This window comes from Balaenoptera ricei, chromosome 9, assembly GCF_028023285.1.
Source record: "Balaenoptera ricei isolate mBalRic1 chromosome 9, mBalRic1.hap2, whole genome shotgun sequence".
NCBI classification, from domain to species: domain Eukaryota; kingdom Metazoa; phylum Chordata; class Mammalia; order Artiodactyla; family Balaenopteridae; genus Balaenoptera; species Balaenoptera ricei.
The window spans coordinates 101,023,384-101,040,326 of NC_082647.1; the positions used below are offsets into that span (position 1 = coordinate 101,023,384).

Sequence of the window (16,943 nt, forward strand, 5' to 3'; positions counted from 1 at the left end):
CTCTTTTCTCCCTAAATGTGGAAAATTCCGACACAGCCTTGCTTTTGCTCTTGGTGAGATTAAGCTTTATGTTTTTTAACCTATGTTCGGTTTTATTAATGGAAACTTCCCAAGTGATCTCTACAACAACTTTTTATATTTTCTTGGCTTACGGATCCTACAGGTAGTGGTTCTACTGTTAGCCTAATGTTTTTAGAACAACCTATAACCAATATATTTTGTGAACGCAGAAGGATTTTATTTACCTCTGAGCGTTCTGGTCATGTTTTTTTGCTTTCTCTTTCTTGTGCTTATCTTTCCCTTTCTACAGAGTCATGTTTTCTCTAATAATTTGGACCATTTGTTTTTCCTAATTGCAAAGTTCTCTTCTGGGCACTGAGGCTGCGGCACATCTGACATGGGTGTGGAGCTGTACTCTGTACCCCTGTACTCTTGACAGCAAAGGAACCATCATAAATGCTTAAGGATGTCACTTAAAGATGGATGTGACATGACCAGAAATGCATTGTCTTCTCCCTATAGTGGAATCAAATGGTTAATTTGATCCCCCTGTAAATTCAAGAAAGTAGAAGTTTGAAAGGTTACACACCAACAGTAAATAGGTTGATTTCTGCTGGTCCTTGGGAGAAAATAATGCATGACCCAAATGTAGTATTGTTTTGTGGGAAGAATAGCATATCTTCTGACTAGCTTTCTTCTACAATAGCTGTTCAGTGAATAAATTTTATGAGGCAAGCAAACCATTATGCATAAAAATAAAATTCAGTAACAGCTTAGACAAGGCTCTACACTGCCCATGTGTGAATAAAACCAAGATATTATGTGTAACATTTGTTACAAGCATATTTTAATAACCAATGTGTTTATTGGGATGCAAGAAAGAGGAAGCATATGTTTTGTTCTGTATAAGTGATGGATTGAACTAGTTTGGACTTCTAAAAAGTTTCTTGAGTTTCCATGGTAAAATTAATATCTATAGAAAATATACATATTCAGGAGTAAAATAGCCCCAAAGTAAATAAAAGACTTCCATCTTCTCTGGGCAGATTCTCAGAGACTTCAAATCTTGTCATAAACTAATACAACCCTTATAATTAATTTATAAAATTAAAGTTTTTTGTTTGTTTTGTTTTTAATTGGGGTATAGTTGCTTCACAATGTTGTGCCAGTTTCTGCTGGACAGTGAAGTGAATCAGCCATACGTATGCACATATCCCCAGTTTACAAAATCACAGCTCAGTCTTCACACGTGTACCCAGCCATGGATATGACGGTTGGATACAGAGATACAATTTATCACTTATAATCCATCTTTGTAATTTTTTGTAACAGAGAACATCCCATATTTTAAAAGATGATGGCTTTGTTTTTAATTATTCAAAATTCAATTGTTGGTTTTTGTTTTTGTTTTTGTTTTTTTTTTTGGTCAGTCATCAGTTGTTTAGATTTCCCTTTATATAAAATAAATGAAAATATTTTGTGATTTAATGACCATCAATCAGTGTTGCTTCCCGAGCTACAAAGCTGTTAAGGCTGTCTCCATTATATTGCAAAAAGATGGGAATATTTAGGTGCTTTCAAAGCAACAGCTTGCAAGGAATCTCTCAGGAGATGCTCTATTCCATATGAACACATGCATGCCATTCATACATGTGCTTCCTAATTTCTATTTTCCTACCTTCTTTCTCTGCCTTCAGAACCCATCTCAGAATTTTCCCAGCCCCATCTGCTGCCCTAACTCTGGCCATTCCAAACACACCAGGCATTCTGATGTTTCCATAATTTTGTGCTTATTCTTTCTTCAGCTCTAACTGCCCTTCTTCTCCTGTCTGCCTAGTTGATCTGCTTCCTAGCAATTATTTTGTGAAGCTTCCCTCACATGCCTCTCTTCCCTTAGTGAGCTAGCCAGTTCCCCAGTGTTCCCCCAGGTCACCGATCACACTGCTACCCCGACGCTTGTGGCTCGTTTTATATTTTACTGAGACATAATTTACATACCACATTATATTAGTATCAAGTGCACAACAAAATGGTTTGACATTTGTATGTATTGGGAAATGACCACCACAGTAAGTCCAGTTAACATCCATCCCCACACATAGTTAGAAATCTTTCTTCTCGGGATGAGAACTTTTAAGATCTACTCTTTTATCAACTTGCGAATACCCAATGCAGTATTATTAACTATAGTCCCCATGCTGTACGTTACTTCTCCATGACATATATTTCATTACTGGGCATTTGTACCTCTTGACCGCCTTCATCCATTTAGCCTACCCCCCACCTCTGGCGACCACCAGTCTGTTCTCTGTATCTGTGAGCTTGGGCCGTTGGTGTTGCTGCTGTTCACATATAAGTGGCGTCACACAGTATTTGTCTTTCTCTGTCTGACTCATGTCACTTAGCATAATGCCCTGCGGTCCATCCATGTTGTGCAAATGGCAAGATTTTATTCCTTTTTATGGCTGAATAGTATTCCATTTTATATATAATGATATATAATATATATTTATATGTACACCACATTTTCTTTATGCAGCCATTAATGGATACTTAGGTTGCTTCCTTGTCGTGCCTATTGTAAATAATGCTGCAGTGAACAGGAGGGCGCAGATATATTTGCAAGTTAGTGTTTTTGTTTTCTTCAAATAAATATACAGAAGTGGAGTTTCTGGATCATAGGGTAGCTCTATTTTTAATTTTTTGAGGACCCTCCATACTGTTTCCCATAGTAGCTGCACCAATTTCCATTCCCCCCAACAGTGCATGATCCCTTCTCTTTACATCCTCACCAACACCTCTTATTTCTTGTCTGTTTGATGATAGTCATTCTAACAGGTGTGAGGTAATCTCTGATTGTGATTTGGATTTGCACCATTGGCTCTTAATTTATCTATCTACACACCTGTCTTCCCACACCCTGGAAGCTCTTTGAGGGAGAGACATATAGTCAGTGGTCAATGTTTGTTGAATCAATGGATAGCAAACTAGTCTGTATTCCAAGTGCAAAGTTACCCCAAGCCACACCCCTTCTCCCACTGAAGGGCAGCCCCTGGTCTTTGCCTCCTGATCTTCTCTGCCTCCAGGCTGACCCACCCCCACCCTAGTCCAGCTCAGTCACCAGAGTGACCATTCTAAACCTCAGATCTGATCATGTCTCTCCGCCCTCCCATACAGAATGAAGGTGACACACCAAGTGCTCCCTCCATAATCTCACATCTCACCCCATCATCTGCCACTCCCCTCCCTCACTTCACGGTCCCAAAATATCCAAGTACCAATGCAGTGGCTTCACACCCATGAAATGCTTTCTCTGCCCTCCATTCTATTCCCAGTGGTTGAGAAGCCTTCTTTCTCCCATTCCCAACTCTTCCCCAATCAACTCCTAATCATCCTTTTTGATTCTAAGATCCTAAGTGGTTTGCACGCCTGAGGTCTAGTGAGGGCCCCTCATCTGGGCTCCGGGCACCCCTTTCTTACAGCACTGGCTACACGGGGTGGAAATCAGCAATTCGTCAATTAGGGAGCACATCAAGGCAAAAGACTCTTGCCTTGTTCACCTCTGTATCCCTGGGGCCTGGCTCAGCGCCTGCCCCATGTTTACGGGGAAGTATCTGATGAACAGAATTGTCCTGAGGCTCCGCAGGGCAGACCATGCCTTGTCTTTCTTTGAGTGCCTCATCCTTTCTTGTCTTTCTTCGGCCCTCAACAGCACCTGTTTTCCCTGCAGGGGCTCAACCAGTGTTGGGGAGTAATTTAAGTAAATTAGACATAGGTGGGGCAAGAGTGTCCCCTGCTTTCCCGTAGCTAGAAACTGGAATAATACCAATTGCTGTACCAGGGAAGCAATTTATTCTTTAAAAAAATTAGCCTTTTTTCTTTCATCACAGGAGTGCTCCCAATCACTTATTTAAACTGGATGATAGAATAAAAGATACAGAAAGAATAATTTTGAAATATCAACAAATTCACCTAACTAATGTGCCATGACAGTAGGCAATTGGTGAGAGGAGCGCTATTGTATGTAAGTAGAAAAATAGCATGAAACTCAATAAAAAGATAGATTTTCAGGTTATTAAATGGAGGGCAAGACAGAAAAGGAAATGAGATGTGTAAGCTGGTGGTAATACAGTATTGGCCTGCATATAACTTAGATAAAATCTGATTTCGTGTTGGTGAGTTTCCATAATACTGACCTCTCTGCTTCCAAATCAAATGTATTGGGGTAAGTTAAACACTAGTTTTTCCCCCCTCAACGCTGGGCTTGACAATTTTATCAGTAAATTTAAAAATAAAAAAGAAATGCCTCCCATCGGAGAGCTTTCTAATAGTTTGCAGCCAATCACAGTGTGCTGGCCAGACTTATTTCCTTCCCCTCCCTCAAGGGGTCCCTGTTCCCTCAGTGCAGATCTCATCAGTCATCCTGCAGAACCTGGACCCGGGCCCTCTGCAGAATCCACCTCTCTCTCCAGTGTCCTTCTAGAAAACTCTCCAGGGCATCCACATGTGCCCATAGTCTCCCCTCTGTTCACCTGCATTGATGTGCAGGGTTTGCAAAGCCATCTGAATAGAACCTCACTTTTGACACTGCCCCCAGTGACCTCCAGGAACCACAGACCATGTAAATGCCCAAGTGGTCGACACCTCCTGAAGTCCCACCACAGTGAGGCTGCACGAAGGGAGAGCATGCCCCTCCTACACTGATGTCACACTCTGCCACCTAGCCTCAAAGGGACACATGGATCCATCCTTATCTGGGGAAAACAGCCCCTTCTGCTCCTGCCCGTGCTGCTGTCTGCAGGAGCTTTGCTCTAGTCCATGGTGCTGGGCTGGGGATGCAAACCCCATAGCCCAACTCCATCTCCAGCAACACAGCCCAAGGATAAAAAAATAAATGAAAGCCCTCATTCACTGCCTCCTTATGCTTCAGCTCCCAAGTAACATTAAACCTGGAGCCTAAGCCCTCCACGCAGCCCCATCCCCACTCGATTCTCGGCATGCAATTTCCAGGGATGCTTTTGGTCCAGGGAAGAGCCTTCATCCTTAGATGCTGCCATTGTTTTTATATCCTGGGATATTCCCAGAATTCCTTAGGGGAGTCTGCCTGGGCAGCTGAGAGGAATGCTTTAAGTGCAGGCGCTGACTCACACGAGGAACTGACCCATCAGGGATTATTCACGAACCCTCAGGACTGAGTCACCCATATTCAAGGCTCTGGTCAGTCAGTCCAGCGGGTGTGAGAGACTCTAAAGTATGGTGCTGTGTTTTTAAAAAGATGAGTTTAGACAAATTTCCTCCAAAATTTTCACTCTTTTCTGTAAATTGAAGGGTCCAACTCTCACCAAGATCCCAGTCAGGCCTAGATATCTTTGACTCACTCCTTCATATGTTCATTCAATCCATGTTGACTGAGGGCCTGCTGGGTGCCTGGGTGCTGAAGATACAGCAGTGAACCAAAATCTATATTCTAGAGAGAGGGATGAAGAGTATACACAAATGACTAATGTAATATTAGACTCTACAAGTGCTGTGAAATACATGAGAAAACTAGATGGAGAGTGAAAGGGAATTTTTTTAAACTTTGTATTACGGAAAATTGCAAGCACATGTAAAAGTAGAAAAAATAGCATAATGAACCATATATATCCACCACCTAGGTTCTACAGTGATCAACACCAGACCCTCTTCTATATCCCCACCCCTTCTCCCCACTGCACAGATTATTTCAGAATGAATCCCCGACATTGTATCATTTCCTTGTACATGTTTTGGCATGAATCTTTAAAAGAAAGGGAGTGCTTTTTAGATAAAGTAGTCAAGAAAGGTGTCTCTATGGAGGTGACCTGGGAGAAGAGAGGTGTGAATGAGAAAGGGTTGCAGATGTAGAAACAGCAAGTGTAAACACCCCAGGGTAGTTGAGGATCTGCAAAAAGCCCCATTGTGACTCCCCTCAAGGGAGTGAGGGGCAGAGGGGATGCAAACCTAAACAATAGTATGGCCAGAAGTTCCTGGAAGGAATAAAAATTATTATAGCAAAATTTGCATAGTGCTTACCGTATGCCAGGAACTCTTCTAGTATTTTGCATATATTAACTCATGTATTTTTCACAGCATCCCCATCATGTCGTTACTCGTATTATTATCCCCAGTTTACGAACACTGAAAAAACTGAGACACAGAAAGTGTTTTAGTCCTTTCAGGCTGCTATAACAAAACACCACAGACTGGGTGGCTTAATAAACCAAAAATTTATTTCTCACAGTTCTGGAGGCTGGGAAGTCCAAGATCAAGGCACCAGCATGGTTGAGTTCTGTTGAGAGCCCTCTCCTGATTCACAGTGCTTTCTCACTGTGTCCTCATGTGGTGAAAGGGGCTAAAGATATCTACGGGGTCTCTTTTCATAAGGGCACTAATCCCATTCGTGAGGGCTCCACCCCTGTGACTTAAGCACCTTCCAAAGGCCCCATCTTCTAATACCACCATCTTTGGGGGTTAAGATTTCAACATATGAATTGGAGGGAGGGGGTGCACAAACATTCAGACCTTAGCAGAAAGGTACAGCAAGTTACTGGCAGCTTCATGATTGGAACCCAGGCAATCTAGTTCCAGAATGCAAGCTCTTAATCCTTACCCTGTGCTGCTCCCCTTTCCCTTTTCAGATAGAATGGTTCATTCACTGCCAGTCACATTTCTGTGCAACTCTGAGCGAGCACAAGGTAGACAGAGACAGACTCGGAGCTGCCCTCCCAGGTCTCTTTGAACCCACCACCTCTTCTCTCACTGACCCCACCCCAGACTGCCACCCCCTCCAGGTCTGGATACTGCTCCCTGGACAGCTCATCTTTTCCTACTTCCCATCTCTTCCTACCAGATCTCTTTCCCTCTTTGACTATAAGCCCCCAGAGGGTAGGGAACATGTCACTCTGTCATTCACACCATCTCTCTCACACTGTGCCCAAAACATAGTGGGTCCTGAATAAATGTTTGCAGGGTAAAGACTTTAATGAGTGAAAGGGAGTGACATTTGCCCTGTAGCCATAATTGTTCAAGTTCCACCCACATCCCCTGGAATCCTTCTTTTCTGTAAGTTGCCCCTGTCTTGGGGGGCTTTAAGAAACCAGCACGAGCAGCTCTTCTTCCAAAGACTCCACTTTGTCCCAAGAGCAAAGAGCCAACAATACCCAGGGATTTGGGTCCCACGCTTCTCCTCCACCTCACAGATGTGAACTGGACTGTCAGGTGTTGAGTGTGGACACCCAGCTTCCTTGCCTCGGGGGTGGGAACTCACACTCCAGCCCCTGCCAGATTGGAGTTCCTCCCTTCCCCCTCCATCCTGGTTCTGGGAAACTCAACCTCAGACTTTAGGTCGTTTACAAAATTCCTCTGTTAGCCAGTGTAGCTGGGTGTTGATAGAAAGTTACTGGAGCATTAATAGAAAATTACTATACTTACAGTTGGCCACAAAATTAAAATAAATTAAATATAATTCATTTTGAGACTAGACTGAAATCAGTGTGACTTTACGTTGATGACTCGAAGGTATTTTAGGACGTTGCAGTATCTGAGAGTCATCACGGCACATCTCATGCACTCCAGTCTGAGACGTCTCAGCCATGGAAATGGAGACTTTCGGTTGGTAGAGAGTAGGACGGGCAGCATGTAGCACGTTGCCATCTCTCCAGGGAAGCGGGCAGAGAGCAAGCAGCAAAGCTTGACTCAATATTAAAGCTCACAAAACTGAGACTTCTCCGGAGGTCCAGCGGTTAAGACTCCGCGATACCACTACAGGGGGCACAGGTTCGATCCCTGGTCGAGGAACTAAGATCCCACATGCTGTGTAGTGCGGCCAAAAATAAACATTAAAATTAAAAAATAAAAGAAAACTCACAAAACTGATTTCTGTGATGAGGGTTTCATAACACATAATAATCATGAGACCAAAGGGAAAAAACCTAGTAGGATAAAACACACATCGGGTGGGTCATTGAGATGAATATGGCCGCCCTTCCAGAATTTGTCTACCGGTATTTCCTTGACCTTGAAGAGAAGTCTTGAGGGTAAGAAGTGGAAATACTGATTTGGTTAAAAGGGTCCCAAGGAACCAAGAAACACGTTTTGCAGCGTAAGAAAAGTCAAGGACCTAGCGTGTGGGAACGAAGAGCCACGTTTGCCCTCCTGTTCCTAGGCAGCCACTGCAAGTCATTTCAGACCTTAAATGGGGAGTGAATTGTGATGAATGTGTTCACGAGCATCCTCATTTGAAAACAAATGGCACCACAGTTCCAGAGTTTTAAATTGAAAAGTTAGTAGCAAAAAGAGCTGCTCCAAAATCCATACTCTGTAAAATTCACATAGATCATAAGGAGAATGATAAAACTATAGATCATGAGCAATTATGCTCCAAAGAAAGGTTTGAGCCAGCTGAATTCATAAGGTCCTCCTGGTACAAAGACATAGACATAGAATATAACACTATAGCCAAGGTGCTGCGTCATGCTGCCATATTTTTGTAAGTAAGATTTATACTAATAGAATACTGTAATCAGCAAATTTTCATGAACAATATTGTGACTACTAAGGCTCAGATTCAAGAACCCTGAATTCTTTAGCAGGCTGTAGAATGTGAGTCTTTCAGAGAAAGAGAAGACGGGGCAAGATTTGGATACCCCACCACATTATCTCTGGTGACATTTATGTGATGTCACACAGATGACACCATCTAAGAGTCCTCCTTGAAGAAACTGTATCAGAGTTTTTCTTTGCATCACCATTTAGTGTTGCACAGATAATAAGGATGTGCATAGAGCACTATGGATTTGGGAATATGGATTTATTCTCATTATGAGATGACTACCCAATATCCCTATCAATACGTGAATGGAAAAATCAACCATTGCAAATCCCAAGGGAAATTTTTTTTAATGAATCTACTTCCTGCATGCCTTCACTATCAAATTAACAACTGTGGGATAGACTCATTCACCATAGTTTGACATGAGGCAGGAATTAAACTGCAAAATGGGTGTCCTTCTGGAACCCTAACAAATGTTGTAAACTAAGCGTGAGATAAAACAGACCAGAAAAAAAAAGGTCTTCTCTTGCTTTTCTGCCACCTACCTACCCTGGCCTCAGAATCAAAACACTGCTTTCTCTATAAATTTCTCTATACGTGATCAAATATGAGAGGCCAGCAGGTGAGGTCATGCTTTAACTACTTCTTTCAGATGTCTTCCAGTCTGAAATATCTTTAAACCCCATATTTATCTTTTCAATTATACAACTCATGTCATCTAACAATCACATTACTTAGCTAATCGCTTTCTTCAAGCTACTGTTTTAAAATAAGCAAAATAAAATTAGAGAGTACAATTTAAAGTATAAAAATGGAGACTACAGTTACTGTGTTCACATTACTTCCAGAGTAAAAAGCTATTTGTGGAGGTGAGTTCTAATTCTGATAAATTAATCAGTTCAGAATCCTGCTGCACAATATGAACCATGAGGGTAATAGCTAGCACTGTTTTAGAACATGACATATGCCAAGTATTATTCCAACACTTTTTTGCACATGTTATCTCATTTAATTCTCATCATAACTCTGTGAACAGTGGTGCCCTGTTTACACCCATTTAACCTATAAGAGTATGAAGCATGGTTTCCTTAAAGTCACAAGCCAAGGCAGTCTGGTTTCAGAGCGGATGCCCTCAACTGCATGAATGGATAGACCAGGCTCTGTGAGGTTTGAAGCCTTTGCTTACCGGTACAAAACTATTTTTGTTTTATTATCCTGTTATTTTTATTCTCTAAAATTCAGGGGGCTGTCTTAAGGAATTAGTGTTTCTATTAGTAGGTTTTTAGACTATCTGAGAATTATAGAACTATAGCTTGATGTATTCAAGGCCCAGAATCCATTTGGATGTGACAGGAGGACTCTCTGCAAATCCTGCTTTGAGAGCTACCACATTTATAAACAAGCGTGCACCAGAATGCAGCATGTCTTTCGCACTGGTCTGTTGCAAACACAAGGATGTAGCACAGTCAGACCTCATTTGGGCCATCCTTTGCTGGTTAGGTGCATTGGCAATGAAAGATCTGAAGGCAGACACTTGGCAGTGTCTGCAAAATATCCAGTTGGTCCTAGAACGTTGACATGCTCATTATGTGCATTTATTGTGCCTGGGCTCCCCCCTGTCCAAATCTCCCCCGAGTCTCCAATCAAGAAGAAGTATTGAGAGGAACACTGCTAATATGACATGACTGGGGACAATACAGAGTGACATGACCCAAGGTGATGAAGAGAACACTTATGGTTTCCTGACCATCCCCTCCCCCGTCCCCACCACGTATCTTAATGCATATTACATCCCTGCCTTGGCAGTCCCAGACAGAAAAGCCAAAAGATATTTAGGAAGCTGCATCCATCGGCAACACCAACGGTCCATCTGAAATGCTGTCAGCTTACAGATTGACTTGTACCTGCTCTCTGTATATACCACTCACTCCCCTGCCTTCACTTCCAACTCTGCTTCCAGGGGCCAGCAAGGCATCTCCCCAGAGCCCTACACCCTTCACAGAGACCTCGGGATGCAAGTAAGAGAGCCATCGAGTTGGCATTTGCTTCATTAAGAGAGAAAGGCTGCAAAAACAGGAACAGATTGGATTTCAATCTAGGACCGGGATATAGAGAGAGTAAACGTTAAAAAAATAAACAAAATCTGTACATCTATGGTCGCTGAAGCAATCTTCCAAAACAGTAGAAGTGTTCCCATTCCTGGCCCTATAACACAAAGGCCCAGAGCCTGATTTTAAGTAGCTGCTTTGTTTTATATTCAGAACAACAGTTTATCCTTTATATAATGCCTGAATTTATTGTGACTACATGGGACTATTGCTGAACAACACACTAGTGTCCTAAATGTTGGGAATTCTCATCTACACTATTGTATTGTATCCAGAGAGTAATTCCAAAATTACCTATGTGAATTTTTGATTGACCTAGATGTTAGGGAAATGTCTTCCAATTTTTAAAAATATTTTCTCTTCATTAAATAGGAAGCACTGTCTATCTTCTTTAGAAAGCATTCTGTAGGTATTGATTTAAATGTTTCACTCAAAATTCGTGGACAAAATTGCATATTCAACATTAAAACCAAATTGCACATAATTTAATCTTTCTTTGAGATTAAGAACCTTATTTTGAGAGCTCCCTGAAATTCAGGAATTTCATTATGATTTCAGCTCGTATTGCATGAAAAGAAATGTAAACATATCAACTGGCACATGACCTGAGAATTGTGTACCTCTGGGCAGTGTCCATCCTGACCATTTGGGGAAGGTATTCCTCAAGTGGTCTTCTCACTTTGGAAGTGAAAGAAAAGAACACACTATAAACTCTTTCACTTTAGGGAGTCAAGCCAAAAACAAGGAGAGTTTCCATTCAACATATACCACTACTTGCCTCCTATACATTGTACAAATATCCTCAGAAAACCAAGATCAAGGCCAACCTGAATTTTAAATCCCATGGTGGTAATCTGGGATAAGACAGGGTTTCTCTTTAGGCTAATGAATGAGAATTTTATTTTTCTCCTTAAAAGGAAAATCATTATTATCTTTTAGGAGAGAGATAAAGGCAAAAGACACATAATGTAATGAGCTGAAAGTGGATTTTCATTGCTAAAAAATGTGCGGGGTCAATGGAATTACTGTAGAACTAGTGCTGTGAAATTTCGTTGTAAAAGAATAAAGAAACCAATAAGATAAGGATATCACATTAATGGGGGGGGAGAATTATTAAATTCTTGTCCTTTTTGATATTTCCTCTGACAATTAGTATTTCCATCCTCATCAGATGACATAAACTCTAGGCAAATTTCCAAAGGAATTAAGTAATAAAATATGTTTTGAGAGGAAGAGGGAGGGAAAAAGGAAAAGAAAGAAAAAGACGAGAAACTGAGACAGTAAAGAGAAAGTAAAGAAGAAAGTTAAAAAAAAAAGAGGCATCTTTAGAAGAGCTTCTAGGACTTGAATAAAGTATGGCATTAATTTTTTTCTACCAAGTCTTAGTCTTGGCAGGTTTCTGCTAAATGCAGGAATTTCATGGATGTGGGAACTGGTGATGGAAAATGCATTATCATACACAACAATTGCTGTACTTGAGAGGAACTATATGGGAAAAAATAACACCCTAGAATAAATACAAATGAAATTCATGTATCAAAACCATTACTGTGAAAATAGTTTAAATGTTTCTTGCATTTATATCTAGTCATTAACCTAAATGCAGATTTTAGTTCAAGCTACACTTCTGCCTCATGGTCAGAAGGCCTGAAAACCTGTGACGTGGAAAATTGGCAGGATAAAGAATATTGAATTGGCCTCCACGGAAAAACAAAATTTGGCAGAAATAACCTCCTCCTTGGGTGGCTCTCCCCCCCACCCCCCCGTCCCCCCCCCCACCCCCCGGCCCCAATTCCCCTGTCAGATTCCTCCCTAGCTCAGTCTTGTCCCAGCAAAGAGGCCAAGGGAAGGCTGCATATGAGCTAAAACAGCAAGCTGATGTCAACCTGACCATTCACCAGGGAACCTTTCTCCTTGACCTTGAATCCCATGGTTCAAGTGAGCCCGCCCGAAAAGTCCCAACCCTAGACTTAGCCTCTGAGAGCACAGAGGCTGGAGGTTTCTATTTCTCCTGACTTTGGTTTCCTTCATCCTTGGAGAAGGATGTGGGGTGAGGCGTCTGCCTTACCAGATATGAAACTGCAATTCACAATTGAAAATGATAAACTCATTTGCATAAATCCCTAAAATCTCTTCCTCTCCTCCACCCCTACTCCCATCCTGTTTTAATCCCACATTCAGTCTGGTTGCCTCAAGCAAAGAAGACCTTTTCTCCAAGTTTTATTTAGTCTAGCAAACAAAACCCAGGGACTTCTCCAAAATTATTTCTCCACCTGGGAAGATCCTAAGGTCCCACCTCGCCCCTGGGGCCCACCTCCCTCCCTCCTGGGGCGACTCCCAAACCCAGGCTCCATTAAGCAGCCCAGTGTTGATGGAGAGTATCTCCCTTCCAGCCTCACTTCCAACCTTCCCCAAACCCTACAGCTTCAGAGGGAACGTTCCCCAGGCCCTTTGCATGAGCCATGTGGAGCGATAACTTTCCCCCCACAAGTGAATGTTGTTTCCGTGTGCTGTGCGTGTCTTGGTGGTTTCACCCTGATCTTTTCTCTCTTTGCAGCTGGTTAATAATCCACTAGCAAGTCAGGCTGCAGCGGCTGCAGCAGCAGCAGCCATGGGCTCCATAGCAAGCTCACAGGCCTTTGGCAACGCCCTCTCCAGTCGGCAGGGGGCCACGGGCCAACTAGTTACTAATGCACAAGGACAGGTGAGTGGGAGATGGGAACAAGAGTGAACCTTTATGGCAGACTGAACTCGGGAAAGAAATGACTTTCTTTTGCATGACAGTGATATGTAACCGCAGCCATTCAAGGCAAATAAATAATGTTGAACAGCAACGTCAAGAAGAAGAGAAGGGTTGGGAGGTGTTTCTCTAATTTAGAAGCAAGATTTTTTTCCTTCCCCTAGAATGTCTACTAAGTTTTATTTTGGTTTTATTTCCATACGATGACTCATGTTATGACCTTAACTGAAGAAATTACTTTTCAGGATTGGGAGACTCTTTCTAAGAAAAATCAGTTACATTTTACAAGTAAGATTTCCATTTTGGTTTTTTTTTTTTATTTTTTGGAAACTTGGGTATTGGAGGAGACTGGTAAGTTTCCTTCCCTAATTGCGCCAAGATTTTTAAATTAGCCTTAAGAAAGCTATTTCCGGATGTTTGGGGAGGTGATGGGAAACAATTCAGGATGTCCTGTAAAGGTAAAAACAAAAAGGTGTGAGTTAGAGTTATCCCAAAACCGCCAGTCGCCGACGTACCCAGCCTCTTGCTGATTCTCACTAGACCTCAGCGGTCTCTTGTGTGCGTGTAGATTTACTTCAGCCTGCCAGGGCCAGTAAACCTTGCTCATGTCACCATCAGGCACGTCTGTTCCCTCACACTGCTCATGTGCCTGCATCGCGACCACCAAGATGCTGATGGGGCTTCTTGGTGAAGGTGGTCCCTCTTCAAGACCCCAGTAAACCTGAAAGCTGCATGCGGAGCCAAAGAGGTTGAAGCTGATGGTGTCAGGGGTGCCCTCCATTCAAAGGCCTGACACAGAGCCCAGCCTCGCTGGGTAGGGCACCTGGTTCTCGAGTGTTGCTATTTCTGAGGACGAAACACAAGAGAGAAGGAGCTTGCAACCTTGCTGAGATTTTTTCCTCCCAGGGTTATTTACCCAGCAGTGAGGTTGCTCCTCTATGCTTGGCCTGCTCTGGGGGAACAGGAATTGAGGTGTCTTGAACCTTGTTTTATTTTACATAAAGAGTAAACAGAGATGCATTATAAGCTAAACCGGCTCCATCCACATCCCAGGGGGAAAAAAAAAAGCTGACCTTGTTATATTTCCTGGGCGGGTGCAGGATTGTCCCATCAGAACCCCTGAGGCCTGAACGATGGAGCTTGTCAAAGAGCGGCCCCAGGTAATGAATCATCTTATCACAGGTGCACACCACACATATTAAAGGAGGGATGTATGAACACCGTGCCCTCCACGGTCACCTTTCAATGTCGGCTTTAACCCTTGTTCCAATCCCTTTTCATCAAAGGATCATTTTATGCAGCCGGCTCTAAATGGAGGCTCTCAAAAGCCTATTAAGATTTCTGGAGGGATGGGGTATTGGTGTGGAGGAAAAGTTGGTTATAATATCTATAAGTCATACTCAGATCAGGTCTGTCCTGGTAGCTGCTTCCTGGAGTTGTGCCCAAAATAGAACACCCTGTTTCCTTCCTGCCAGGCAGCCGACCCTTGAAATGTAAATTTTAAGAGTTCAAGATAGACAGCATAACCACTGATGTGTATTTCCCTCTGATTTTTCTTGTTTCCATGTCCAAGTAAAATGTACCACTATGCCCCACCTCTTGAGTATTTGTGATGAAGAAAATGCTTTATTGTTTAGAAGGAATTATTAGTTTATTCTTCTGATGATTTAATGGCTGATCATTTTTGCCGGTTACAAATCCACCTCCTTCTCGGGGGGCTAGAGTTACAACCTCTGCTTTGTGTGGCCTTGGCCAGCCCCCATCCCAGGGGCTCCCAGCCCACAAGTACCCCTAAGGAAATGGGCTTCAAAGTTGCTTGATTGGCAACTCTGCATAAATTAAGAGTTGATTTTAACCTTAATTTTTCTATTTTAGAAACTGTGTTACAATAGTTGATTTGATATGGTACACAAACCTCCTAAAGTAAAACAAACTTATAGAGAAATCAATCATGGCCACTTATAAAGTCTTGTCTGAGAGTTTTAGACACGTCCCAATGGCATCATGTCCCCTTCCTAGTGCAAGAAGAGACCAAGATGCTCCCATTTCCAAAGCAGAGGAATTGGCCACATTGATGCAGCACTATAGGTTTTTAAAAATCTTTACAATATAAGCACCATCATCTTCCCAGAAGAAGGTGCATGCCCTGCACCTCTTGGCACAAAGATACCAATTTGAGCCTTACAAAGTAGTCAAATTGTACCCCCCAAAAGGCAAATATTATTTGGGCTGTGTGTGTGTGTGTGTGTGTGTGTGTGTGTGTGTGTGTGTGTGTACTCCTTTGGCTTGTGTTAATGTGGTACAAAAGGTAAGAATATATTGGAATCAGGTTAATGCAATCGCCATGTTCAAAATACCATGTAAACTAGGATTACTACATGCAGCCCATTTTCAATTCCTTAAAAATCTCCATGGAGCTTTCCCAGAAAAGATACAAAGAGAAAACTCTAAATATATTTAGAGATTCTTTCATCTGAGTTCTTGACATCAGCTATTTTTTTTAAATTTGAAAGTTCACCTGGGAGTAGTAACATTAAAATCTAAACCTAAGTTAGAAAAGCATGTTTCACTCCACTGATAATTTGCTACGGTAGGTCTGTTGATTTGCAAGCAGGGGCATTGTGTTATCAGTAAGGCCCTGATCCTTGCTCCCCACTGCTAAGATTCCCTCTGCTCCCTGGAAACTGAAGTGGGATTACTCAGTAGTTACGAGCCCTGACTGATTTCAGACCTGCCTGGGAGTGGGTTTAGGCTCCACCTCTTTTTGGTCTTACGACATTAGGGCAATGACTTAACCTTCCTAAACCAGAGCCTCGTCTTCAAAACTCTAACACAACCCCTATGAGGCAGACTGAGCTAGTGGCTCGCCCTCGGAGGGCAGGTGGTCCTAGGTCTGCCTCCTTGGCTGGGCAGATGCCCGCACAGGGAGACATGCCCGGATCTTCCTTCAAACTCTAGGGCCTTAGACTCTCAACAAGAAATCCTACCACCTGGGACTGTAGTTTTGCTTCCTTGTCTTGGAATCTATGTTTCCATTTACTGGATCTCAGTAAATTTCGATATAGTTAAGGATTTTTTTATGTTCTTTTTTTCCGACTAGTAGTTATGAGCAAATATGGAGGAAAAACTTCAGACGTTTTATACCCTTCTAACCCTGCCATTCATTTGCAGTTAATTCAGAAGTCAGACACTGGTCTGAAGAGTGAATAATTCTAACAAAATAATACATTCTAAAGTCACAAAGCACGTATCTTAACCCAGGGATGTTCAAATATTTTAAAATTATATCACACGCAGCTTCACTCTGAGGTGGGAAGGTACCAAGTGTTCTAATGGTAATTAGTGATAATGAAATTGATAATGGCTATTGCAGTGCTGAGAAGAACATTTTGGTTCTCCTTGCTCACTGAATCAGGAACTCACGCGGGTGTGGAAGCTAGGCAATGGCATGAGCGCTAGCTATAGACTCATTTGAATCGAAAGTCAGACAATAACTAGTTCTGTGATCTTAGGCAAATTACCT

At 42.3% G+C, this 16,943-nt stretch overlaps 1 protein-coding gene across 2 annotated transcripts in view; it reads left to right on the plus strand.

Moving 5' to 3' along the window:
* Positions 1–16,943, plus strand: part of POU6F2 (POU class 6 homeobox 2) — a 468,326-nt gene that overhangs the window by 404,179 nt on the left and 47,204 nt on the right. For both annotated transcript variants that reach the window (XM_059932888.1, XM_059932889.1), the window contains one exon: positions 13,238–13,384. In XM_059932888.1, coding sequence (XP_059788871.1) covers positions 13,238–13,384 — 147 coding nt within the window. The remainder of the gene's footprint in view (positions 1–13,237; positions 13,385–16,943) is intronic.